The 27163-nt window shown below is 46.3% G+C and overlaps 1 protein-coding gene across 5 annotated transcripts in view; it reads left to right on the top strand.

The window, feature by feature from the left end:
- Positions 1-1085: 1085 nt before the first annotated feature.
- The window catches only part of MITF (melanocyte inducing transcription factor), a 111686-nt gene continuing 85608 nt past the window's right edge, over positions 1086-27163 (top strand). For 2 of the 5 annotated variants that reach the window (XM_075432654.1, XM_075432653.1), the window contains exon 1: positions 1088-1335. In XM_075432654.1, the coding sequence (XP_075288769.1) occupies positions 1232-1335 (104 nt within the window). In that variant the 5' untranslated portion in view covers positions 1088-1231. Of the gene's footprint in view, positions 1336-9067; positions 9150-27163 lie in introns of those variants that run through there. The other 3 variants (XM_075432652.1, XM_075432656.1, XM_075432657.1) reach the window with 3 other exon arrangements.

Genomic DNA, 27163 nt, shown 5'->3' with positions numbered 1-27163 from the left:
CTGAAGGAAACAAGAAAGGGCAAACGGGATCATTTCACAAGTCCCGAACAGGACCTTCCACCTCAAGGGTCTTTGAACTCAAGCAGGGACCAGCCTGACATCACAGAATGGTAGGGGTTGGAAGGGACCTCTGTGGGTCATCCAGTCCAACCCCCCCTGCCGAAGCAGGGTCACCTACAGCAGGCTGCACAGGACCTTGTCCAGGCGGGTCTTGAATGTCTCCAGAGAAGGAGACTCCACAGCCTCTCTGGGCAGCCTGTTCCAGTGCTCCGTCACCCTCAGAGGGAAGAAGTTCTTCCTCATGTTCAGATGGAGCTTCCTCTGCTTCAGTTTGTGCCCATTGCCCCTTGTCCTGTCGCTGGGCACCACTGAAAAGAGCTTAGCCCCATCCTCCTGACACCCACCCTTGAGATATTTAGAGGCATTTATAAGGTGCCCTCTCAGCCTTCTCTTCTTCAGGCTGAACAAGCCCAGCTCCCTCAGCCTCTCCTCGTAGGAGAGATGCTCCAGTCCCCTCACCATCCTCGTAGCCCTCCGCTGGACTCTCTCCAGTAGCTCCTCATCTTTCTTGAACTGGGGAGCCCAGAACTGAACACAGCACTGCAGATGGGGCCTCACCAGGGCAGTGCAGAGGGGGAGGAGAACCTCCCTCGCCCTGCTGGCCACACTCCTCTGAAGGCACCCCAGGATCCCACTGGCCTTCTTGGCAGCCAGGCCACGCTGCCGCCTGCCCGCCGCGACGCGTGACATCAGCACCGCTGTCACGCACAGCCGCCCGCCGGTCCCCGCGGTGGGCAGGGGCCGGCCGAGGGAGCCCCGCAGCCGTCGGCTCCCGCTGAGCGCGGCGGCCGGGACGACGCCAACCTCCGCCGGCCGCGCGGCTGAGGGCACGCGTGACGTCACGCGCGGCCCGGCGGGCGGCCGGCTGTCGTCAGAGCCGCGTGACGTCAGCGCCGAGGGGCGGGGCGGCGGCCGAGGGCAGGGAGGGGGCGGCAGGTGGCGGGCACGGCTCGGCGCTCCCGGCTGACGGCGCCCGGCCCTGCCCTGCGCGGCCCGGCGGGAGTTGTAGTGCGCAGCGGGGCGGAGGCGGCCGGGCCGGCCCCGGGGCGGACTACAAGTCCCAGGCGGGGCGGGCGGCGGCGCTGCGCGGTGCGGGAGCGGGCGGCTCGGCTGGGCTCGGCGCGGCTCCGCTCGGTAACCTCCCGTCTCTCCCTCTCGGCAGCGGGCGACGATGCAGGCGGAGTCGGGGATCGTGCCGGACTTCGAGGTGGGCGAGGAGTTCCACGAGGAGCCCAAGACCTACTACGAGCTGAAGAGCCAGCCCCTCAAGAGCAGGTGGGGCCGAGCGCCGGGCGGCGGGGGGAGGACGCGGTGCCCCCGGGCCGGTCGGAGCCGCCGAGGTGCTCCCCCCCCCCCTCCGCCATCCCGGCGCTGCTGGCGAAGGGCGGGGGGGGCATCCCGCACGGCGGGGCGGCCATTGAGCGCTCCCTGCCGTAACAGCGGCGGGAGGGGCCGGGCCGGCGTTATGTAAAGGGCATTGCTGGCCGTGCGGGGCATGGCCACCGCGCCGGGGGAGCCCACGCCGCCGGGGGGGGGGGGGCGCCGGCGGGCACCGCCGCCCCTCACGGCCGTTCCCTCCCCCCCCCCTCGTCCCCCCAGGTGCGGCGGGCGGGGCAGCGCCAGGCTGCAAAGTTGCTGCAAGGTCTTGCGGCGGGTGGGGTTGTGTGGGGCCGGGTCGTTTGTTTTTTGACTTTGGGAGCGGGTTTGTTGCTTGGGGGCTGGAAACTTTCGCTTCGGTACGTCACTTTCTCCCTGGAGTGTTTTATTTTTCCCCGAGATACACCCCGTACTCTTATCTGGAGCGGCTGCGTCGCGGCGATACGGGCTGTCGGGGACGCGAGCGGGTGCGTTGCTCTCCCGTGCCGGGGTTGGGTACCCGCCGTCCGTCCCAACGCTGGGAGAAGGAGGTGAACGCTCCCCTGCACCGTGGGCATCTCCCCTGCCCGCGATGGCGGGTTGCTCCCTCCTCCGCCTCTTCATGCGAGGTGGTCCGGCGGTGACGAGCCCTCCATTTCGCTGCTCCTCTCCCCGAAGCGCTGCTCCGTCGAGCGTAGGGTTGTTCCCGCCAGTGTGTCGTGGCTGTCACCAAGCCTGTCGTTGGCCTCAGCGTCGTGGCTTTTAGTTTTGAGCAGTGCTCTTCGCACATCTGTGCGTGCACTTGAAATGTAAATGAGGAGGTAAACATTTTTAAAAAACTTGTGCCGGAATAAGCATAGGTTAAACTGCCTGTCAGAGAGACTTCAAAGTAAACAAATGATTTCTTGATTGTGCTCTGAGTGTCTAAGAAACATTGAAGCTCTTGTAGTAAAAGATGCTAAAAATGCTGTCCCTGCTGCAAGGACGGGCAGAGCTGGGGCCGCCTCCTGCAGCTTGTCTTCACGGCGGCCTGGTGTCACACCACACCTTTGGTATTAAGGAGAAATGGTGCGCGGAGTGGTGGTGATGTCAGGCTGTGAAAGTCTGCATGGGCCAGCCGACCTAGCCAAAGCTGCCAGAACTTCTCTGCCCTCCGACGCTGTGCAGGGAGGCTGCCATTATCCAGGTATTTAGCTGGGAGCCAGGCTAATGTGCGGGAAGAGGGCAGCGCAGAGAAAGTGGGTTCACCAGCAGTGGTGGGTTCCCACTGCGATGGAGGCAGCTGGGAGACCCACAGGGCTTCAGGTTCAGTGCCTGCGTCGCAAATGGAGCGCAGCAGTCGTGAGGAAGATCGTGACAGCAGCACCATCATCAAATCCTCCTGTTTGCACCAGCCGCGGGTCTGAACTGGTGTGCAGGAGTGGTCCTGGTGTGGTTGTCCGCTTTGTAGTCGGCAGTTTGTCTATGCCTGCAGACGGTGTGGGTATGGAGCTTAGGTAGCAGGTCTGCATCGGAGCTCAGGTAGCAGGCCTGCATTTGACCTTGCACAAATGTTTTATCTGCTTTAATTCCTGTGGTTTGGTGCTTTGGGACCCAAATGCATCCCTGAGTTGTTCACTTCTCGCAGGGGAAAGTGAATAAAGATACTCTGTAACAAAGCACTGGAGTCATTGGCCATCTTCTAGATGTTGTTACATCAAACTTCCCTAGACTGAATTGTCATGGTATGTCCTTACCTGATACTCCTGCAGAGCCAGCACTGCCCGCGCTGTGGGCTTAAAGGGGGACCCCCGTGTTGGCCATCCTGACATCCCAGCGGTGCCTCAGGCCAACATCTGTTCTGGTGTTTCTAGGAGGGCTTGTGGGGTAGGAGAAGTGACCAGCATGCCCCAGTCTGCCTCATGTCCCTCCACATGTACGCACGCGTCCAAGAAGATGGATGTTACTCCCCGAGGGTGGAACAACAACCCATGGGTTTTCTGGCAGGTAGTGAATGGACATGTTAACCTCAGCGTGGAGCCTGCCGAGCTCACCTACAGCTCTTACCTCGAGATAGGGTCTCGGCTGGCTTCCCAGTCTTGTGGGAGACGAAGAAGCAAAGGAGCCAGGGGCCCCTACCAGGTCCATGTAAACCTGTCCCTGGAGCCAGGCTGATAAAACTTGATGATAACAGGAGGCAAAAGTTGCTCACAAACCTGTTTGCTTCACGATGTGCAGATTGTAATCTAAGAGGACTTCTGTAGTCCTTCAGCTGTGCTCAGGCCTGAAACCAGACTGGCTGATGATTATCAAGGGTATCTGACATCACCCTGCTGCTTTCTCCTGTGGGTGTAAATGAGGAGTAATTGCACAGCAGTCAGTGGAATAGCACCGGGTCAGCATGGTGTGGCGATGGGACTGTGGCCATGGGAATTGCTTTCTTACCGTCTTGTCCGCAGCCTTGCTCTGGAAAGGTACCTGGGGAGCTGGCAAAGCAGAGGCAATGACTGATGTTAGGGGATGAGTCTAAATAGCAATCTATTCTCTTCCCTGGTGAGAACTGCTGATTTCCTAGCAACGTTCAGGACTTTCTCTGATCTTTTCTAACCAGAAGAGGTGAGAAGCGTCCTTGGCTTACTTGTAGCAGCTGAAATTGTGAGTACCTAGCAAAAGCCATCCAGCTCAGAAATACGTAAGAATGTCGGTGCTCTGAACCAAGAAGAAACTTCTTTTGTTGCCCAGTTTAACTCAGCCCTGCCGATACTGTTGTCTTTCACTCAGTAAAACTCTCCTGTTCGCTTCCTCCCAGATTGCTTGTTTTCCAGTATGTGACATCCAGTGAAAGATTTCTCCTCTTCAGTGTGCCCTCGCAGTTACTCCATATTTCATAATTCAAGTCTGCAATCCAAAGCCGCAAGGGGTCCAATAATAAAAGCTTTTTGCAGTAAATACTGTACTAACATAGGCCAAGCCACAATTGAATGCTAGAGGCCAAGGAAAAATGTGAGCCCAGCAGAAAGCTTTAATCACAGGAGCTGGAGAGAATACGTGGGGCTGAGACACATCAGTTCCAACCATATTTGCTAAATCCCTCGGACTTATGAGAAGTTAGCTCCTTGTGCTAAGTGCTAGATACTTTTAAGGGTTCTCTGGAATTCGCTGTGGTTGAATGTCTTTGAAAACTGAGAAGATGTTGCAGTCGCTTTGGTTTCTCCAGAGTCACTTTTCACTGTGGGAGGAAACTGAAGTGTATGACTAGCCAGTAAGACAGTGAGATTTATTTTTTTGTTTTCCTCACATTCATCCTTTTTTCCTCTCCTGCCGGATTCCTGAAGGACAGTAGTTTAAATTTACAAGTACATACACTTAAGTATGTATGTGTTTGTGTAATGAACAAGTAAATAAGGTTTCTTTTCTGGTAGGAGCAGTGCACAAAGAAATTGATGAAGTCTTATTTTCAGGCAACCACTTGAAGAAAATAGTTATTACCAAAAGTAAACATAGATCCTGACATGTCTGCATGTGGCTGTGAGGACACTGTAGGCTTAAGTTACATCTATCATACTACTAATGTGGATTCTGTAAATCACTTGACTTATTAAAACGATGTGTTTGATATCAAACTGGTATCTGGAAGTAAAGCCTTTACAGTCTGCCTGCGCAGGGTGATCTCAACTAACCCAGGTGCGCCAAATGCATAAAAAAATAAAAAATTTCTGTTTTCAGTTGCTTTTCTCTGGTTTTTGGTTCTCTGTAATGTGTGTCCATTTGAGCGGCATGCGTGACCTAGGAAGCGCCAGCAAATTATTGTCTTGTTGTAATTTACTGCCTTGCTCTTAATGAAGCCATGTACTTACAGGTAAATTACTGCTATTTGTGGTATTTTCTGTTGCCCTTTCCCAGCTTGCTTATTTTCAGACTGGTCAAAAAGCGCCCGAATGATCCAGTTACTGAAGTATTTTTAGTGGAAAAAATTATTAGGAAATGCTTTTAAGTTGCATGGCAGTTTTTTAGGAAGGTTATTCTTACTTTATGAGCAATAACATTGAGATGTAGAGTTTGTCATTACTGAAGCAGTGCTGTTTTTATAAAATTCTTATCATTCCTGGTGTCCAAATGCTTATTTTTTTTTTTAATGTAAACCTCCAATATTTTACTTATATCAGCTAGTACCTCATCTCTATCCAGTTAGCATCGTCTCTATAAAGCACTCCCACCCCCCAACACTCCCCCCGGTGCTGTGCTAGCGTTGAAGTCTTGATTTAGTGAAAACTTCCCTTTTAATACACAGTGTCGGTTGAGGAAATATTAATTTCACCAAAGAGGCACATGTTTTTGAAATGTTTACTTACTCTGGAGCCAAAGAGGACTTTTCTCTGGAGCTAAAGAGGACTTTTTCTAAAGTGGCTTAGTCTGCAGATGATCAAATTTAATTTTGTAAATGAACTTTGCAGCGTGATTAAATTTGAACTTGATTACATTAGGCTTCTCAACATTGAGTTTGTGCCTTATTGGAGGTAGTCTTTTCATATTACTGCTATTTATGGATCTTATTCAAGTGTTTTATATTCTGGTTGGGTTCTGCAATGCAGTTTGTTCAAGCTACTGCTTATATCTGTTCCAGTTGTGCAAGAAGTGGAAAATATCCTTTATTTAGAACAGGTCACATGGGCCTGCATCCAGGAACCGTGTCTCAATGTGTTTAAAAAAAAAAAAAAAAGTATCTTGGAGGAACAGATTTAAAAAGTTCCTGAAATACTTTTCCGTCTGTTACGGAGGAACATTACATATTTTAAACGAAAAGGTAATAATAGCTGAGTTTAAAGTGATACGTAGGCTAGCACTGACTGAAGTCAATGGTGAAAGTCTTAACTGACGTCAGTGGGAGCAGAGCTAAAAGTACGTCTCTGAAATCTCTCCAGTAACGTTCTTGTGAGTGAGTTGATCCCATGTTTATTCTGCACCTCAAATCCTTTTCACTGGGAAGGAAACCCTCGCCACATCTTTTTGTCCGTTTTTATTTTTGAGAACAGTCTTAAAAGGAAAGGCTGCAGTTGGAGTCTCCATTGTATAAACATGTGGAGACAATAAGCGGTATTTCTTTGTATTGCTTTGTGCTGGGAGCCGGTGCTGCTCCCTGTCTGTCGCAGAGCATTTTCCGTGGTGAGAGATCCTGGTTGACCTTTCCTCTTCGGCAAAATTCCCGCTCTGTTATTTGCAGTAGGCCTTTGCTATTTAGCGAGGAAACAGAAATAGCCTGTGAAATTCAGTTCAGCATTTGCTTTGATAGGAACTATCGAACGTCACCTTTCTGCTTCCCTCGCCTGCTTTCCTCGGGAGGGTTTTGTTTAGCTGCTGGCTTATCAGAGAGCGCGCAGATATTGGGGCTGCGCTGCCTGCTCTGACTGTGCACCTTTTAGCATGCATGTGTGTTTTCTCTTTATTTATCGGACTGCTGGCTGTGTTAGTGGTGTGTAAGTACATATGCACTCTGCACGAGATGAATCTGTACCTTTCTGGTGAGCTTCCCTAGCTGGCGACTATCGATTTGCAGAATCCAGGTGATAATTCGAATCGATATATTCTTCTGCCTTTTAAATGACTGAAGATAAAACGCAGCAGCCCTGCTGATGGTTCGCTGGGGTGCCCCTGGTACTGCTCATAGTGGAGGTAATTTCACAAGCCTCTGGACCAGAATTTTTGGGGCTGCTGTGAGCCTGCCAGTTGTCAGTAACAAGTCATTGCAGAGCGTATTCTGTGCTGTGTATGTTTTTGTTTGGCACTTAGGGTGATGCATTGGGGGCCCCTTCCAGTAGGGTGGTGGGCAGCGTAACTAATTCTGGCTGTACGGTTTGGTCACGATCTTGAACACTGGGAAACAAGAGCAGAAGAGACTTGAAGATGTGTTATTTTATAAACAAATTCAGCCTCTCACCATGTTCTCTGATTAGAAGTTCAATGGGAAGATATCTGTACAGCTGCTTGAAAATGAGGGTACAGGAGAAACCTGTTCTGACACTTACTATGCTGTCCTCCTGTTTCTAGGCCTGCTGTCTAAATCAACATGCTTTAAGACTTTGAAAATGAAATGGAAGAAGTAACTTTCTGTTTACTTTTCTGCTAAAAATTGAAATTGTGTGTTGGCTGTTAATAGTCTTCCGAGAATGATCTGCCGTTTCGGTGTTGGGAGCAAAATGAGAGTCCAACTTCCATTAAGCTGGTCAGGCTCTCGGCCATTATTGTCTGTCTTGTTCTATTTTGGATTCAAAAAGTTTTTGAAACACATTTGTTGTAACATTTTTGTTTGGTAAAATTCACTGTCTTCTAATACTGCGTTTTGCTGGAACAAAGACAACATGATTAAGCAGCATGGCACGGCAGATTTTGCTGGACAGTTAACTATTGCATCGCTATCATATTATACTAGAACTGTGATTATTTTATTTGTTTTTTTAATAATCCCAGCAGCTAAGCAGTAACAGGGCAACTGTTGGCTTGCATGTAGTTTTGCACTTCATTTCATGCAGGGGAAAAACAGCACAGGAAAAGGAATATTGTTGCGTATTCATAATATAACAATGCTACTGCTTTATCTCCAACAGCTGTAAAAAAAAGCTGATGCTGCTTTGAGTGTCAAGATTGAAATATTTAGGTTCCCTGGAATCAAAGACTGTAACATAGTCTGAAACAGATCAGCCCATCTCCGAGGTAGAAGTTAACATGCATTTTTCAGCATTAGACATGCCAAGGGTCTGCTTGCTGTGGATGGGCACGAGCAATTTTGGGGTGCCTTTTGAAAGGGCTCCGTCCCAGTATCTTTAACCAGATTTTCAGCTTGCGACTTGCATAAGCCCTCGTCGTCGTTGATATCTGTGGGCTTCACCTGAAAATAAGCATTTCAAAGAGAATGTAGGAGTGTCTGAGTGAAAGAGGATGGTGTGCGTATCGCTGGTCCAAGTACAAAAATTGTGAAAATCAGTAAGGAAGGCTTGCAATACAACTGCCTGCTTTAACCACTAGTAGTGCCTCTGGATCGAGCTCATTTTTTCTGGTAACATCTCTGCTGCAAGGGCTGCTGTAATGCTTGTGTTAGCAGCTTTTTGCCAAGCATGCAAGCCAGGGTCTGGTGGTTTATAGCTTTTTTTTTTTTTTTTCTCTCTTTGGTGGTAAGTGATTATGTAGAAACCCTCTATAGGCTCCCCCCACCCTGACCTGCTGCTCACAGCTGCTGCGTGGACTGGACTGGCAGGTTGATGGGAAAAAATGTGTTGATGTGGTATATAATTACTTCTTCCAGCATGAGACAACAGAGGTGCTTGCTGTGATGATTGTTACCTATACTGCTATGTAAAACAGAATGTAAGTTTAATGTAGGGTTTGGGCTAGTATTTTAATGTTGTAATTAACAGCCTCTAACAGTAAACAAGTTTTTTTGAAATCATTTCCCATGAAGATTATTCCTTTACGATGTAGGCAGGTGTACATTTGCAGATGTTGAGTTTATGCATTCCGTGTTACTTGGAGAAATGACCATCAAGAACAAACAAATACCTCTTTTTCAGACCCTTTTACTCTAGAAGACCACAGGTACGGTGTCAGGCAGCTGGAGATCAGTCCTGCAGTCGGTATTTCATAGGGACATTTCGGCTTTGGAAACAGTCGCATTGGAGACGATGCGGCAGTTCCCATCTCTTGGAAGAACTGGATTCATCCTTCTTAAATGCTCGCCAAAAACTGGTGATCTAGTTTCACAGGTACGTTGTGCCTCCGTTTGTGCTGCTCTTTTGATACAAAATGGTCATAAACCCACCTGAATCGGCTACTTAGGTTGGAGTGGCTGGGTGGAGGGTGCTGGGGGGGTCTGGTCTTCTTTGGGCATCTTGTGAGACTGCCTGTGAAGGGACCACTGACATTGCAGGGAGTAGGATGGAGGTTTGTGTCTTTTCCAACCTACAAAGGCAAACTTTGTTTGTCTGTGTGCAAGGATTACGTGCCTGGTTTAGCCTCCTGTTAAGTCAAATGATGTATTTATGATGAATTCTGCGAGAAAAGGAGTTTACATGGTGCAAATCAGTAGTTTGGGTATCTGGAAAGACGTCGATCGGCTTGGAGATACTTAGGTGCTGGAAGCTTGCCCAGTTTCATATGTTTAAAGAATCACACCAGTGACAGATACTGTGTTTTTAAAGCTTGCCTGTAACTCTGGGATGCTGAGACACCGCTTCTTGTTTTCGTGGTGTGTGACAGCACAAACTGCCGTATGAATGGTAGAAACTTTGTAGGACAGGGGTGTTGGGATCTGGAGACCAGAGAGAAGTAACAAGTGGGAACAACTGGAATGTCCCGAACGAAGGATGCTTCAGAGAATGGAGGCAGGAATGATGAATAATCATTACTAATCTTACTGCCAGCCATCCTGTCATAACATGTAAACACATACAGAAAATGGGAATTAGTGTGGTTCTTTCTGGAGGAGAAGCAGCCAGCTGCAAAACTTGGGATGGGGCTAAATCAGCTGGGAACTGTTTCAGGGGAGCAGACTTTGGAAGCTGTCAGATGGCAAGAGGTGGGGAATATGGGCAAGGAGAGGGTTGTGGTACCGGAACTTCATACTGGGAAATCGGAATAGTACGGTAGAGATGGAAAAGGATCGTTGAGATATCCGAGTGGGAGAGCCTGGCTGAGCATGTTTTGTGCACATTTACGGTTTCCTTTCAGGATTCTTTGGGTTTTATGTAAATAAAGGAGAGGGTTTGTATAAAATATGACTGACTTTGGAAGTGTCCCTGCATGATAATATGCAGCTGTAAAGCCTAACCAGGCATGCAGAGGTAGAGGGAACACACCAAACCCTTTTTATAATGTTTGTGGACTTCAGCCTGAATAAAGAACAGTTGCAACCTGAGCGAATGAAATCAGAATGATACTGAGATGTGTGCACATGCAGGAGAGGATGATCTTACAGAAAAGCAAAGAGGAAAAAACTGTTTCGGGCTGTTCGTTGGAGCTGGAAGGAGTTCAGGGGGTGTGGGGCCCTTGCCGTGTGTCCCCAGGGATGCCATTAACTGCTGTGTTTGGGTTTCTGCTCTGCCTAGTAAGTTTTATTTTGTTTGTAGCAAATATTTACAATTCTGCCCAAGCTCAGCCATACTAAAGGCACATCCCAGATGTCAGTCTGTCTAGTGGCATAGTTCAGAAGAGTTGCTGGGATCATTTATTTATTTATTGCTGTTGTAACACGAAGGTTGCTATCTGATAAACAATTATTCCACCCTTCGAGAAGGCACATTGTAAATCTGCTAAGCTGCTCCTTTGTTTGTTAGGCTTGTGCATAATGAGTTTGGAATTTAAGATTAGTAGTGTGCTGTGCAACTGCTCATTTTGTGACCTCCTCCTCCTCCTTGGCTCGCCTGCCCGCCCGCCTGTCACATCCTGTTGGGCACCTAGGGCTATATTCGCACGGGGAACTTCAGTTTAGCGTTGCATCATCTCGTTTTTATGTGTGCTGCTGCCTAGTGGAATTAAAAAAACCCCATAAGGTAGGTGTCTAGGCTCCGTACAGAACGCATGGGGGGAAGGTGGCTTCAAAGGTGGCTTGTGAAAACTGACGTGGAGGGTTGCTCGAGTCAGCCAGTGAAGGGTGTAAGAGGCCAGTGTTGGTGTCGAATGGTGTCTCTTGAGGGTCTGGTTGCTGGTCTAGGAAAGCTGTTGCTAAACCTTTCTCAGAGTGATGTGCCACAAACAGGTCTGCTCTTACAGAGATGAGGAAGAGTGGGTAGTACCACATCCCCCTACCCCAGCTTTATCCACTCAGGACACAAAAATTTTGAGTTCCATACCTGTCTGACTCAAAACATGAGATTGAACATGTCTACCACTGTCTGGAGTGCCCAAGCCAATAAACCATGGGCTTTTTGAGGTGTCTCTTTTGCAGAAACTGGTCTGTTTTGCCTCGTATAGTATTCATTGAACTGGTAGAGGCAGGAGTGGCTTGGTGTAACGCAAGGGAGCAAGTGTTTGCCTGGGGTGGTTCGCACCCTGCTCCAGAAAATAGTTAGTTGTACAAAGTGGAACAGCTCTGCCAGGAAGCAAGGAAGACGTGCTCAGAAATTAGATGGTTTTCAGCTCCATCTGTTTCTAAAAGGCAATTGTCCAAATCTCTGTAATTGGGGTCACAGCGTGAAATATGGGGACCTGCTTGAAATACGAGTGGTGATACTTGGGGCACAGGTAGCTGGATGAAGGGAAAACGTCTTTAGGGTTTTGGGACCCAGAGGTTCCTGAATTGCTGCAGGAGGACAAAGAAGTTGAAGGGTGGTATGAACTCGCTGATGGTACCGACGGCCAAAGAGCCTCTCTGAGCGGTGTATATTGGTGAGGAAGCTGTTGGGTAAAGGTGGATGTTAACAGTGGAGACCAATATACATCAGTTCTTGAGAGTGCTGAACTTTTTAGGAATGTGAAATTATTCATGGTGCAGCAAGAGAAGCTTGGATCTGTTTAGAAGTGGGTTACTTCAGAGGAGTAAAGTGAGTAAGGCAGGAGATGAAATAAGATTATGTCTCTGTCATGAACTTGTTTTTTTGATTTAGCTTGTTGCGCAATTTACAGTTTCAATCTAATTGCAAAACTGTTCTGCAAGTGATAATTTGGTTCCCAGCTAATACAGCTTTTGATACTTACTGTACAGAGCTGTGCTGCAGGAGCTGCTCGCCCTGAAGATGCTGTGGGCCAGCAAGGTCTTTCTGTTTTCCAAAGGGTTGCGTAGTGTAGAAAAGCATGGAGCAGATCTGCCTGTTGCGAGCCTCTTGGAGGTGCTGGAGCTGCCCCTGCAAAGAAAACAGGGCTGGCTGGAAGAGGCCTGCTGCCGCTATGTGTTTGCAGCGCTGGGGAGGGTCTTTCTTGCAGCCTTTTTGGTATTTCCCGAAGGAATCGGCCACCCTGCCTTCACAGCAGCCTCCTGCTTTCTGGGAGAGATCCCTCCGAGCAGGCAGTAATTACTGTCATTCCAAAGGAGTCCTCTTCTGTGGAGAAGACTGTTAATTATCCCTCACTTAGGCTTTCTAATGAAGGTGCTTGTAAGAGTTGTGCTGGGGTACCACCATCTCCATAGCACCCAATTTCCCTCCTGTGGGTCTGCAGTGTGTGCGGTGATCTCTCACACTGATCCGAGGGGGGTTTGTGTCCTGGGGTCTCGGGTGGGATCTTCAGGGACTTGCTCTCTGAAATGGTTGACCATTTGGCCTTTTGCCTTGCAGCACCACTTGAGACTATAAATAAGGCTGCAGAGGATCGGGTCCAATGATCTCATGTTCCTGAATCCCGTTCTGTCGCGCCAAGTGTTGCGCTGTGTCCCAGCCGGATGGAAGGAGGCTGGGGAGAAAAGGTGGCTCTTGCGGTGAGCTGCGGCCCGGAGCAGCTCTGACGGTGGCTGCAGTCTCGGCTGGTAATCCCACTGTTCTCACACCCAGAGCTGCTCCTGGGCAGCCTGGGCATTGCAGCTGTCTTAGGTAGGCACAGAGACAGAGGCGTATGGAAGATGACAGGTCCCGCTCTCCCAGAGGACTGCGAGAGCTTCCATGCGCTGTCGATATGGTGCAGTGTTCAGCAGATCGCAGTGATGCTCTTGTCTGTGCTGTCCTGGCTGGCTGATGTGGAAAACCAGCAGTACTGCAGGACAAAACATAATAATGATCTAAAGAAGAAATGCTGTAGTGATATTTTACAGCTCCTTCTAGTTGAAGTGTTGGGTTTGCTCCCTAGCCTGTTTTTTCATCTTGTTTTTGAGGTGTGCTATGAGCTGGAACATAGTACTGGTTTGTATGGTTACCAGTCTCATCCCCTGCTATCTGATAACTCCTGCCCCGTTGCTATGAAACGTTTTAGTGAGATGCCATGTAAAAGGGATGAATATCCATCTGTAACTGCAGAGAGATTTTTTTCGTGGCTCATCTCTTGCTGATCTTTCTGATCAGTTTTCTGATTGTACTGTTGGTGGATTTATTTGAATGGTTGCTGGTGTTGTCATGCAACTATCTGATGCATGTTTCCCATCTGTAATTTAATACCTTTACACTGAGGTTTATTAAGTAACACAGTCCAGAAAATTGCAGTATCTGTCCTTGTTGTCTGTTTTCAGTGGGTTTATTTTTTGTGGCGAGGACTTTCACAGTTCTTGGCGTTCCAATTCTGTAATCACTATTCAGTCTAAGACAGTTTTCCCTGTATTTAAGAGCTACAGAATCAGGCTGTGCTTTGGAGAAATGCTAGATTTGTCTGCTTGCGGAGTCATCCGAAGTACATAGGTTGTTTGGTAGGTGCTGTTTGGCTTCTTGTAGTGCTGTAGGGAGTGCCTGGCTTTGGGGGCTCTGTGGTGGAAACACAGTTCCTCCTTTCTGCATGTAGCATTGGAAAAACTGAGTGGTTGAATGAGGAACTGTGTGCACTTGAGTTAGTGGCACTTACAGTTGCAGAGCAGCCTTGGCGGCAGGAAGACAGGTGCTGTGGAACGCCAAGGTTGTATTGATTGTGTTGCATTTCTGCTGGAAAAATAATACAACGGGCTCAGTATTTGTACTTTCCACTTGTGTATTGTTTTCTTTTTATTTTGTGTATTTAGAAAACACCGTGGTCTGCAAACTGCTGGTTGAGTATTTTCTGTGGAATGAAAACCATCTGGATAATTTAACTGAATTTTATCAAAGTTTTTGTAACAGGCTCTTTTCCTGGCATCTTGTTAGACGAAGATGAGAATTCGAGTTAAAATTCAGGGAGGTAATTATGTGCTGGCTTATGATCTGGAATTTTAGAAACAACTTGGGCTTGTTTGAAGTTGTAAAAGTAATCGAAATATTAAAATGATATACAGTCTCTCCCAAAAACATTCTCCCTGAGCAAATGCCTGCCATTGGTGCTTTTTTATTCCCCCCTGACGTACTTGAATCCTTGGGATAACGGGAGCTGCAAGATGAAGAAAGCATCCAGCGTTTGTGCCGAGGCTTCTTTGAAAGAGACCGGGCTTAAACAACGCTTCCATGTGTTTATACTAAATAATTCCGTTGGTTTTATACTCGTAAGTTTAAACTTGTTGCAGCCCTAGGGCTGTAACAAACATGGGAGTGCTGTACCCAGATCCAGCAAACCTTAAGCATGTGAGCTGTGCTGCTCAAGACTTGAGTGCTTGAGTTTGAGCTCATGGTTTGGATATGTTGCTGGGTTGGGAGAAGCATTCAGCATATGGCAAGCTGTTAAATCTGAAGTACTTTTGAGCCTAACACTGTGGTTTTAATATATTCCACTTTTGTTGAAATACTACTTAGAAAAGTAAAAAAATCTCAGTAGAAAAGAAGTGCATAATCTTTTCAACGAGATGCAGAATTAACTAAATTTCAGTATAGTCTGCTTGACACAGCAAGAGCACCATCAGGCAGGTTTTTCTTCTTTTTTTTTTTTTTTTTTCCCTTCCTCCTAAGAAGACTTAACTGCCCATTTGGTTTCTGATGTCCTGATGACAGCGTTGGCTTATGGGTTTGGCTTTATGGGTTGGTTGTTTTTTTGTTTTTGTGTTTTTTAAGTGGGGTGAAAGGAGTGCTCACGTTCTCGGCATTGGAAAGTTTTAGGCATTTGAGAGGTTGAGTATTTAAATTTGTACATGTTTAAATCATGAAAAACAGTTCCTTGAGCACTTGGACACACGTGCATGTGCCTGCTGTGATCGTGCTTGTGTGGCTCCTCTGAAGAAGGAGCTGTATATGACTGCAACTTTCTGAATCCAAACTAGGTCGTTCTCAAAGCCAACCGCAGTGTTGTTAGTCTAATATTGGGTGCCATGTGGACAAGTTCTGAAAGTTTAGAATTTCCAACAGTCTTAAGTTTTTCCCAGTGGCTATATAGAATCATAGAATCATTGAGGTGACAGCTCTGGAGATCATCTTGTCCAGCTCCATTGCTCATCATGTTGAGTAGGTTGCTCAAAGCCATGTCTCATTGGGTTTCGAGTATCTCTAAAGACAGAGACCACAACTTCTCTGGGTGACCCATTGCAGTATTGATGACCCTTACAGTAAAAAAGTGTGTTGGTTTTGTTTGGGGTTTTTGTTTTTTGAGTTATACATAACTCATACATAAACTATTTTTCAACTTGTGTGTTGTAGTGTGCACAAGACGACGTGTGCAGGAGGTTGCACTCCTTCAGCTTTGCTTTTCTAAGTAAGGCAAGGGGATGTATTTCTTAAGTAAACTGCTGCATTTTGTCCCAAAGTGAATTTATTGTACAGGCATAGTGAAAGACCTGGTGGGCAAAACTTCTGCGTCCTGTTCAGACTTGGCTCAAAGGCCGCCAGGTTTTCTTCCTTGTCTTGATTCAATCTTGTTTGACACAAACTGTTTTCTAGCTCTGTCATTCCCCATTGCGGCTGGATGCAAAGCACCCTATAACGTAACGTTACACTTAATAAGTGCTTCAGTGCAGAGGTTGTGTCCAGTGCTGCAGAACTCTACCTTGGTGGTGTTTGTGCAAAGCATTTGACAGGTGCTCATCGCTTGCGATGTTATCTGGACTGTTTAACGTGTATAATAATTCCACGAGGCTGTTGACTAAAATATTGCAGGTCTTTGATGCACCAGCACCAACTTGTCTGCTGTGAATTCATACACTAAAGTCAAAATTGCTTCTAAAATAGTAAACATGAACTTTGGCCATTTCATGCTCTGGGATAATTCTAGAATGGGTTCCTTGGTGTGCTGTGCACAAAGTGCCTTTTTGTAACCTGCAACTGTGTCTGCTCATCGGGACAGTGTGCAATATGCTTCTGACAAGCTATATTAAATAAATAATACGTGGAATTGAGTATCTAAGCTTCAGTCAGGACTGATCCTGCCTTGACTGTCCTGCATCACGCAGTGATCTAGGACTACACTGCAGTTTTCTGCAGATTGCTTTTGGCAGCTTCAGGGGCCAACAAACTGAAGATCTTGCAAAATACATTCTTTAGCATAAAAAAAGTGTACTGGAATTACTGGAAGAGTTTACTTCAGAGGCACCTTCTAGGGTAAAATGAAGTGTAGTGATTAAATAGCAATCTTGAATGACGCTGTCACTGGCAAGTAAGAGTCCAGTGCTATGGCATGCCATAGCAGTCTTACTTGATTCGCTCGGTGTCACACAGCAATGAACGTGTGCTGACTATCGAGTCTCCAGCTTGTATTTTCTGAGCCTGCATTCGTTTCTCTGTACTGTCAAGCTCTGACATGTTTGGGTAAGTGGAGTTGACTGGCAATAGCAAAACATCAAGTATTGAAAATAAACCATGTTTACTGCTCCAGACTTTGTTCCTTCTGCATTTCCAATAACTATTGAGAAATAAGCAGAAAGTGAAGGGTGCTTTCCCAGAATAGCGCTTTTTGGGGAAGAGACTTGAGATTGCTCATTGTTCGGAGCTTCTAGATGGCAAACCTGAGACCCAGTAGGCTCAATGGTCCTTCTTACTTTAAGCTTACAGATGAGGCCGATGATGTGTTTATGCAGTCCTTTCGAGCCTCTCATATAAATGAGAGTGACTTTGGGTGGTAAATGGTGTGCAGCAATATCTGCGCTCCCAGGGTGCTGTAAGGCTTAGTTAGCCGTTAGGTGCCTCGGTGACAAAATCAATACCGGTTAAATGCTGGGTGTTGCCAGATCTTGACGATAGTTTTTGCCTTCACCCGTGCCTGGAGTGAGAGTTCTTTTACCCCATCGCTTCTGTTTGTCTCCCCCCGTTTATTCGAAGGCTCAGTGGTGTGCACAAGGCAGGTGGGGGCAGAGCTCTGGGCACCTGCTGCCAAGGCCATCTCAAAACCCCGCTTGAGTATTGCACTGCACATGCAGGGTTCGGGAGCAGGAGGAGTCCTGTCCTCCGTCATCTGGGTAAAACGTGGGATCCTGGGAGGTCTCGCTGCGTGAGCTGCTGCTTGAATAAAGCTGTTGGGGCAGTTTAACTCTGCAATGCTTAACTTCAATTAAGTTGTCAAGTTTAGCATTGCTTTAGGCGTTAATAGAGTTTTACTCTCACTTAAAAATCTGGTTTAGTAATTAACCTCCATTTTATTCTGGAGTTCAGAAGGTGCTCGTTTAGTGCAGCAAATTTAATGTCATGTGAATTAAAACATGAAAGATATTCAGTAATGAGAAAGTGGAACAGGGTAGTGCAGAAATTGGATTATATGCAGTTTACAGAGAGCTGTGCTAGATGCTGAGATCTTAATGACAAGCATTTTGAAGGCACTGCCTTACCTCTCTGCATTTCCATGGTTAAGGCATGTTCTGAATTAAATGGGGACTTAGTAATGGAGCTGGGATTTCTGTTGTTGCACACTGACTTTTTATTGCACTTCGGTTTATTGTACAGCCCTTTCTGAAATCTGGACATTGGATGGCTATGACAGTACAACTGCCAGAAGGTGTGAGGCATTCACGGAGGCTGGGAGAAAAGGTGGAGGGACCCCTAGTTCAACTGGGTGCGATGGACCGATGGTTGAGATCCCCTTCTCTGTTGTAACTAAAGACTGAACCCAAGCTCCAGCATATTCTGATGAATTTATTGTTGGAGGGAGGCTACATGGAAGGAGAATTATACCTGCAGGCAGCACAGTCGCTTCACAGAAATTGCCCTGGCCTTTGTGATTTATCCGGTAGCGTTCTTCCTACTGCTGTGCCTGTATTTTACATCCTACCACAGCCGTTACTGCTACAAAGAAGAAGTGGTCCCCAGTTTTCCTGGCAAGAGGACTGTTTAACTGCTCCCAGCATTGGAGTATAGCTGCGTACTGCTGCTCCCCTCTGCAAGAGCAGAGCTGCTATGCAAAGGGAAAGAGGCTGAGTTTTCCTAGAATTGTCAGGTTTGTGGCGTGTACGTGTGGAGTGTGTGCCAGCTGGGAAGTCCCATGCTTTTCAGGACTGGGCTGCTGGCATCACATCAGTTGATATGGGCTGACTTGCCTTTGGATATCGGGTGTGGGCCTTCAGACCGCCTCAGACTGCGCCAGTTTTGCTGCCCAGAGTTTTTGGGTGACTGCAGGGAGAAGAGGCAGCTTTTCTCATTTCTAGAGAACATGGCATGCGCAAAATGTGGTTTTGTGCATCTTTTTTTGATCTGGTTATCAGGGACTGTGTCAGAGGGCCAGTTTGGACCAGGAACACAAAGTATTGCTCTGCGGATGCCTGCCTACCAAGCTTTCGCTCTGTGATGTGCGTTCTCACATTAAAGCGCACTTCTGGCAGCTCTTTGGTGTTGTCTACTCCAGCAGATTCCAGAGGCAGATGCAGGAGGCTCAGTGTTCCCACAGCCATCTCCTCTATAGCTGAGATACATGAAATCAGACGCTTTGTCTTTTCTGTCATTTGAGTGATTTAAGGGAAAAAATAACCTCTTATCACTTGCTTAACTACTTTATTTCCAAGGCAGGAATGTGGGGTGAAAGTTCACCTTGTGAAGGCCGCAGAAGGACTATGCACTGCGCGGGGCGTGGTTTTGTGCTGGGCCTGATCTCCTCTGGCTTCAGCTGCTGCTGGAGGATACGGCTGTGCCCATCCGTGCCTTCAGCCTGCACCCCGTGATGGAGCTGGCTGCTGAATGGCTGCAGGGAGAGTTGGTTTCGCTCACTGATTCAATGGGAAAGGACTGCACATGCTCAAAAAAAAGAAAAAAAAAAAAGAAAAGTTTTCCCTCTGCTTAGAGCTGGCTTGTGCTACGGCCACACAGCTGCAAGACCCAACCAAGGGGAGGGTTGGGAACCAGGGCTGTGGGAAGGCAGGACTCCTCCTTCCGTAGCAGCTTGCGGTTATGTTGGGTTAGTTGGAACATAAAGTCTTACTGCTGACCTTAGAAAAACATGGTAAAAGTGATGTGTGAGTTGTATGGTTGCTGGTCTGTGGTTGGTTTTCTGTATGCGGCTGAATTTTGCTGTATCAAAAACAGCATTCCAGTAGAAAGTGTGACAAGTACCATGCTTACAGTCAGTGACATCTTTACCAATGAGTCCAGTCTGATGACTTTATATGACTGATTCTTAACGTACTGAATCTATGGAATGGATGAGCAGTAGTGGCAGTGGTCTGGTAACCTGCCAGGACTCTCTTCTTCAGCTTTATGCTTACTCCATAGGAACCACATCCCAAACATACTTGCTCGCTGAGCTAATCGCCTTATGGCTCAAGCACAGTTTAGTTAATTCTGTGTAATAATTTACTGATGTCAGCTATACTGCAGTAGTTATCTGTGTGCAAAGTCCTGGTTCATAGCAAATATGATGTAATGCAGTTAATGCTAACCTCTTTGACCGTAGACTGAGCTAAGCTGTCTTAGTACATGTTGGCTGTGGCCTAATAGCACATGTGGCTGCTCTTACTATTCAGCTGCTGGATGGTAACTTGTTAAGCCAAGGTATTCTGATGGGCTGCTGGAGTCCTCCTGCCACCAGTGAGACCTGGAATCACTTGTGCTGACTGCAGCTGTAACATCCAAGTCGTCCTGTGTTAATGTGTTTTCCATGGGAGACAGAAAAGGCTGATAATGGATGAAAGAGCATTAAATTCTTCCAGTGTGTAGCTGCTGCTGGTGACTGTGGACTAGTTTGATGGGGTTCACATCTGTGTTAACTTTTAGAAGACAACATGAAGCTATTATGCAGTTACTACCCACTCCAGGATCTGCACATCAATTAGGAGAGGCTGCTTACTCATGCTCCTCAAAAGTTGTGCCAAAATAGCTATTACATTATGTCAGAGCCCATATTTTCATCCTGAGCAATTAATCAGAATATAAACCTTGTTTCTCCTCGGCAGCATTGTATATGGACCTAGGACTTTGGTACAGGGTACTTTAGAGCTGTACTGGTTCAAGAGGGCTCCTCTGTCGTTGGCACATGTCAGGGAAGTTATTGTGAAACATGACATTAGTTTTCCAGCAGTATATCTGGGGAGCTCCAACAACAAAGTCCTCTGTAAACAGCTTTTGTTCTTCATGTTAGGACTTGTTCTACTATAACACTTAGGATCCCTGCTCGGGACCCAGCATCCCGTGCTGCTGGTAGGTGCTATGTGAGCATGAAGGAAGGTGGTGGGATGCTTCACAGCAGATCTGCAATCTGAGAATAAGACACGAGAAGCAGATGGCTACAGGGGGAAACAATGAGGCAGAGCTGTCAGCGTGATGGGAAGGAGTCCTAGGACACCCACTGCCTCACTGCTGTCAAAACCCTGGTCGGCGTCCTGCCTGGGATCGAGCTCTTGAGACAGACGTGATGGAGGCTGGCAGGGCAAGTACACTTGGAGGTACCTCTGAGGACCTTTCTTTGTAAATGGGAGAAGGTGCTGAGCAGACGTTGTTGGAGAAATGTGGCGTTGTTGGTGAGCCGCTTGCAGCTTTTCTTCTCGAGCATCAGGAACCTGTGGTTCTGGATCCCAGCCCTGTCTGCTTGGGGTAACTGGTGGTGGTTCGCTATGGCCCGGAGATTCATGGCAGCAGAGCCTTGGATGGCTGTAGGGTCCCGGTTAAGATGTGACATGCCAAGGAAGCAGGGTCTGTGGAGAAGTGGCAAAACTTGTAAGGAAAATGGAGAAATGTTGGCTTTACTGACCAGTAGTCTCCTGACTTTCCAGGCTGTTCTCATGTAAGAACTGCCTGATAGTGCTATACAGGAGCTTCTTTTTCCAAAGCAGAGAAAAGGCTCAAATATAATTGCGTGAAGTATTCGTACTGTGCAACACACAACTTGAATGAGGATTCTGTGGAGAAAATGTACCGTCACACCGATGGGAAGGCTAAGGTCTGTTCTGTAATTCCTGATCCTAATTCACGATTTTCTGTCTGTTTTGCCAAATACCTTGTAATGCAGGGAAAACGATAACTCAGAAAAGATGTTGTGTAATAAAAATAGAAGCGCTTTCTCCAATTTCTCCATATGTTAATGGCTGGATTTTCAGGCAAGAGATTCCAGTAAGGTGTGCCAGCAGTCTGAATACCTGCTTGTGCTGCGGCCCTCTTTCCATGAAAAAGCTGTTTGGGTTAGAGACAAGGATGAAGTCATTGGGAGTGTCTGGTATCTCTGTGAATTGGATCCAGTTCTGTGTGATTTTATAAGAAGAAATGAAGTATTGTAATTCCTGAGGTACTAGCAAGGTTCTTGCTTTAGAAATCCGGTCTCGCTTCCATTTATTTCTTCCCTATTGGAAAATTCATGTCGAGTGAGTAAATTCATCGCGTTGGAGGCCATCTGGAAATAGCTAGAGCAGGCTAAATTATACATTAGATTTGATAAAAACTTTTCAAAGACACTTTCTCTGGGGAAGGGTAGGATGGAAGTCTGAAAAAGGTTTGATAGGAAAAGCAGACAAAGAGGTTAGGGTTCAATGAACAGGAAATTATGGTAATGTTTTAATTCAAAAAAAGAACATAAACAGAGAAGTTAGATGAAGATTGAATACGAATGCTGAACCATCAAAGTGGTACCTAGCTGATGGCTGTTCTCTTGGCTTCTCTCTTCTACCAGTTAATGTGTATGACTTCAAGATGCAGACCACTTTTCCATCATTTGACAAGATAACTACCTGTGTTAAAATAAAAGTAAATACACAAAAAGCAGTAATATAGGTTTGTAGAAAAAGAAGAAAGTTTAAGCAGGTAGTTAACTTATGGATTTGATTGCTGCAGGAGGCTGTGGAGGTGGATGGTACTGGTAGGTTCAAAAAGAGATGAGGCAGTTTAGTGGAGAAACCAGACACTTAAAAGAAACTGGACTGGGGTTGCTCTATCCATTAGTTAATGACTATGGATGCTGGAGGGTTACAGAGGGAGCAGAGCGTAGGTAGGTGCTGGGCTCGTGTGCTTTCCCATTGCAGACAGGGTGCTGAGCTGGATGGACCATGAGGCTGCTTATTCCCTGCATTTGCCCAGCACCTGGAATTTGGGTACCAATGAGCTGAGTTCTGACAGGTTGGATGTCTACTTCCTTCTTTAGTTATTCCAAACCCAGGAACAACTCGTCAAAGTCTGGGCTAGTGAATCATTGCAAATGCTTAATGTGTTGGCAGCTACGTGCCACCCAGCTTCACACTCTGTTCTCCTGCCATAATTTTAAGAAACCATTGGAACAGTGCCTTCTCCCCCCCAAAAAAGTATATCCAAGGATCTGGGAACTAATGTATGCAATCCTCCCCCAGTTTATTTGTACCAAGCTGTTTGGGTAGGCCTTGGTATTGGTTCTAGCTGCAGAGCAGGTTTTAGTCAAGAAATCAAAAGCTTGGATATCATTTACTCAGAGATAACTGAGCCAGTTAACGCAGAATTGATGAAAAAAGTTCATCGGAGTGGGGAGAACTCAGTCAAAGACATCAAAATCTCCCAAGTCTGTAAGAAAGAGCTATATGGTGCTTTGCATTAAATGGGGTATTAGTCATTATCCAGTCAGTCATGTTTGTTAGTTTGATTTGGTGTTTGTTTAGAGGTCTCTCGTGCCAAACTGTGTTCTTTGCATGTACAGGAGCCTGGTTCGTTCTCCTAATGTATTAGTTCAGTTGTTAGATTAACTGATAGCTGTACTTCCATCAACTACTTGTCATATTTCATTTGACTTGCAAAGTCCATGTCATGATGTACTTCAATGTCCATGCTTAAACAACTTAGTCCAGTGCTTCTAAAAGGCTGCCTGTCTTTGGGGGAGCCTTGTGAGGGTGATGTGCTCCCCTCAGTTTGGCTGAGGGGTTGGGAGGTGATGTTTGTGCTTTCAGCAGAGAAGAAATGGGGAGTTATGAAAGTGAGTGGTCCTCTCCTGATCGGGTACTTGATGGACCTTTGATTTTTCACCCCCCATCCCTGCAACAGCTTGACCCTTTGCTTTCTGAAGCAGACCCCAAGTCACATCACAGGTGAGCCTGGCCAGAGGAAGAGTTTCCATTTTACGGAGGGGTGAAGTCAGGGACAGTGGTTTAGCTGGAAGTTGTGAATCAGACCAGATCCAGAGGAACAGTCCGCTTCTCCAAGAACCTCAAACCTTTTCCAGTATTTGAAAAGTTGCCTGCTTGCCTGTGCTAGCGCTCCTGCCTTTTTCTCCATTTCTGCAGTGTCAGGAAGAGAAAATAAATCTGTAATCTAAGTAATATTCTAAATATAGAAGTGCTGGTGTACAAATGAGAAATCTTTCTGATGGATTCAAAATGGGTTTTGTAATAAAAGGAAATGTATTTGACACTGCCAGAATTTACAGTCCCACCAGAGGCTTGTGAAATAACTGCTATACCAAACATCCTGGGCTGTAATGGAGCTTGTTGACACGTACGGGTTACTGGAGGGTATTTCTGGCTGTTGCCATGAAGATGGGTTAGCAGGAAAAAATACATCCACTGCGACTGCTGTAGGGCCCTGTCTGTACCATCAGCTTCTAAAAAGAGCGTTTTAATAAAAGGTGGTTAAAGAGGGGAGGCTGTCTTTCAAAACAGGTACCAGAATATGGCCCCTGAGAGCCAGGAGGAAGAGGCTATGAGTAAGTCTGTTGTAAGTTGTACAGACTAATACTGCTTTTGGCAGTTTAACCGACTAGAAAATTGTTTTGCTGGAGTCCCTGCAGCTTGCAGGGTTGGCTTTTTATTCCCCCCCCCCCCCCCCCCGCCTGTTTCTCCAAAATCCTCTCAGGCTTTGACCTCTCTACACTTACTTTGCCAGTAAAAGTCCCAATTATTCCCAGCTGGGATAACAGCTTTTTCATGTGGTGACTTATAAAATAAGTGTTGTAGGAAGGCATCGTGGCGGTCTTCAGGTGATGTCAAACACGGAGACTACTCTCAGCCATTTGGTGAGGTGAAGTTTCAGCTATGAACTTGAGGTAACTATGAGGTAAAGTTTTCCCTGCTTGCTATTTCAGTTTTTCGGTAGGACTCAGCCCGGTGCTGTGTGAATGGTCTCATTGCCTTTGACAGTGCTTCATTTGTAGCAAATATTTATAGATGCATCTAGGGGTCCAGTTCTGTTTGGTACATAGAGGCATAACCATAAAGAAGTTACATTAGAAAGAATGTACTTTGCCATTAATTCTGCTTGGTCTGACTTGAATCACTGAAGATGTATCAGGGAGAGAGGGAGCTTCTGCCCAGCTGCTTAGAGTGTCCAAGAAGAAAATGCTATGGGAGGACTTGAAAAACAAAAACAAACATAAAAAGGCTGATGCTAGAAAGAAAAAAGTGTCTGTAATGAACTTTTCCCCTACTGAAAATTAGTTTTCAGATTGAAATAAGACAGTTAAAAGAAGTACTGAAGTTTGATCAGTAAAATTATCTATTAAAATGGGAAACTGAGGCTCTTGTGCTTCATTCTGTCTTCAGACCAAGCTTCCTATCTCATTCACTGCTACACACATGAGGCTTGCACTGATTATTTTCATCTGCAGGTCTCTGAAGGGTTTTACTGCTTGTCTGTGAGTCTTGCGTTGCCTGCATGAGGGGATCAGGAAGCTGAACTCCATGGTACACTGAACATTAAGGATTCGCTTAAATGTTTTGCTGAAGATGAGTTCCCTGTGCTGGCTGACAGTGGTTTAGCCAGCAAAAACCTGGTTTTAAAGCCATGGTTTTCAGCCACGTTTAGGCCTGTGATTCTGTGTAACCTGTTTCTGTGGGAGATGGGGCTTTGCTCTGGCTTTTGCTGTGCTTTTAACTTGTAGGCTTCTGGTGCCCACACACCCCTGACGAGTCCTGCGCTGGGGACCACTGCTCCAGGCTCCGCTCCTTCTCTGTACACGATGCAAACATCTCCACGAGCTCTCAGAGATGTTTCAGGTTACATAAAACAGAATTTAAAATAGTGTCTTTTTCACAACATTCGGAGCACGTGTTTGTGAATATAAATTTTCAGCGCAGTGCCAGCAGAGTTAGCTTAACAGATGCAGAACTCTGTTACTAAGAATAGTTTCTGCAGTTATCTCCCCACACAAATTTTCTCCTTGGGCATTTGCAATGTGCTTATCAACACTGCAGAAGATCATATGCATGTTCGGTTTTTGCAGAAAATAGTCTGCAAGCTTTCTGCTTTCAGAAGCTATTGAAAGCATGCTCTTCTGAAGCCACGCTGAGTTTCAACTGATGAATCAGAATTCTGCATGGAAGGATTTGGGTACAAACAGAATAAAGACATTTAGCAATATCTTTTTTTATCCTTTTTTTCGTTCTTGCGTTGCCTTGGTAAACAGCAACACTTGCTGGCAAGAATGGGAATAACAGATCAATCTGCTTATTTTCGGTCACTGGATTCATGTTTGTTAGTCATCCGTCTCTTTTGTGGCTGTTACCCAGTGGAGAGTATACCTGGTGGGGAGGAAGATACGATGTCTTGGCACAAGATGCAGACTCCTTGCTAACGACATTAAGACCATAAGAGCACCTGAAGTCAAATCAGGAGTTCATTTGTTTGAATGAAAGCTGAATTTTCAGAGTTTTCCTACTAAAAGAAACAAAGTGCTCTCATGAGTTAGACAAACAGCATTTGGCCTCCAGTTAGTGCACAAAATTCTGTTTAAACAAGAAAGAAAGAGTTAATTGAGGGTTGCCTGTTCCTCATTTGCTAAGCAGCAGAACTTTTATGGGGTGTGAAACTGTGGTTATTAACCATAGGTAATGGGGATTGTCTCATTCATAACCCACAGTTACTCTTAACAGTGTATGGTAATGCTCTGTGCCAGCAATGCTGCCTTTGCCAGTGTTGTCAGGAGATTTGCTTCATTTAAAAAACCACAAAGAGCTGGGCTTGGCCTATTAGTAGTCACTGAAGGTAAATGTAAAGGGAATACAATAGGAACAACATACTGAAAAGAAACACATTTTTTAAGGTAGTTGAGTGCTTAACTTGTTTGATAACAAAAGGAATGAAGTTTTACTGTAAAACTAGGGCCTGAAGAAAAGAAAGAATGAAAACTAGCAAAAAGACTTTGGGTCTGCAAGAGTAGAGCCAGAACGGGGAAAAAATGGGGGGGGGGAGAAGAAACAAATACAAACTAACTGATTTCAGTGGAGGTTAGGGGAGCTATCTGGATTTGCCCCGATGTCCTTTCTGGGTCCCATCACATCTGGCAGGTGGCAATAGAATGTGGAGGTTCTGCATCAGGTGTGAACGCTGCAGAATTATTTGTCTTCTGCCTGCTTTGATGTCCAGTAACTTATCAATGGATAGAGTTTTAAGTAAATATTGGTGTTGTGGTTTTGTGTCTTTGTTAGTTTGTGCATATTTTAGGTTACATTGTTAGACTGCATTTTTTTCTTGTGCATGGGACAACACAATCCTAAATCTTTGGCTGATTTTTTTTTTTTTTAAAGTGGTAGTTTCTGTAAAAGTATATGGAATAATGTCTGTTACTTTGCTCAGGAGAAAGAACCTTTTGCATGTGGCGTAATTCTCCTGTAAATGTCACTGCTGCTGCATTGATGCTATGGGATTGGCAGAGCTGGATGAGGTTGGAGAACTCTGAGGCAAGAGAGCATCTGCTAGAGTGAATGCAGCTCTCCGTGCTTCGGGAATAGCAGGGAATAAGCTTCCCTACTAACTGGCTGCTGTAATGCCTTTTAAGGTACTTGATAACAGCTGTTGGGAGGGATGGTGGCATGGACGGTGTGGTCTGTAGTGGCAGTTCTCGTCTTCCTAATCCAGGGTTCGGCTTGTTGGCATCGCCATCCATGGTGTGTCCAGCCTCCGGGGTCTCATCACCTCTCCGCCCCAGTGCTTTCACTGACGTCTGGGCTTTTCAGCAGCTT

Source organism: Opisthocomus hoazin, chromosome 11 (genome assembly GCF_030867145.1).
Source record: "Opisthocomus hoazin isolate bOpiHoa1 chromosome 11, bOpiHoa1.hap1, whole genome shotgun sequence".
NCBI lineage: Eukaryota > Metazoa > Chordata > Aves > Opisthocomiformes > Opisthocomidae > Opisthocomus > Opisthocomus hoazin.
This window is presented reverse-complemented; position numbering and strand designations above follow the sequence as displayed.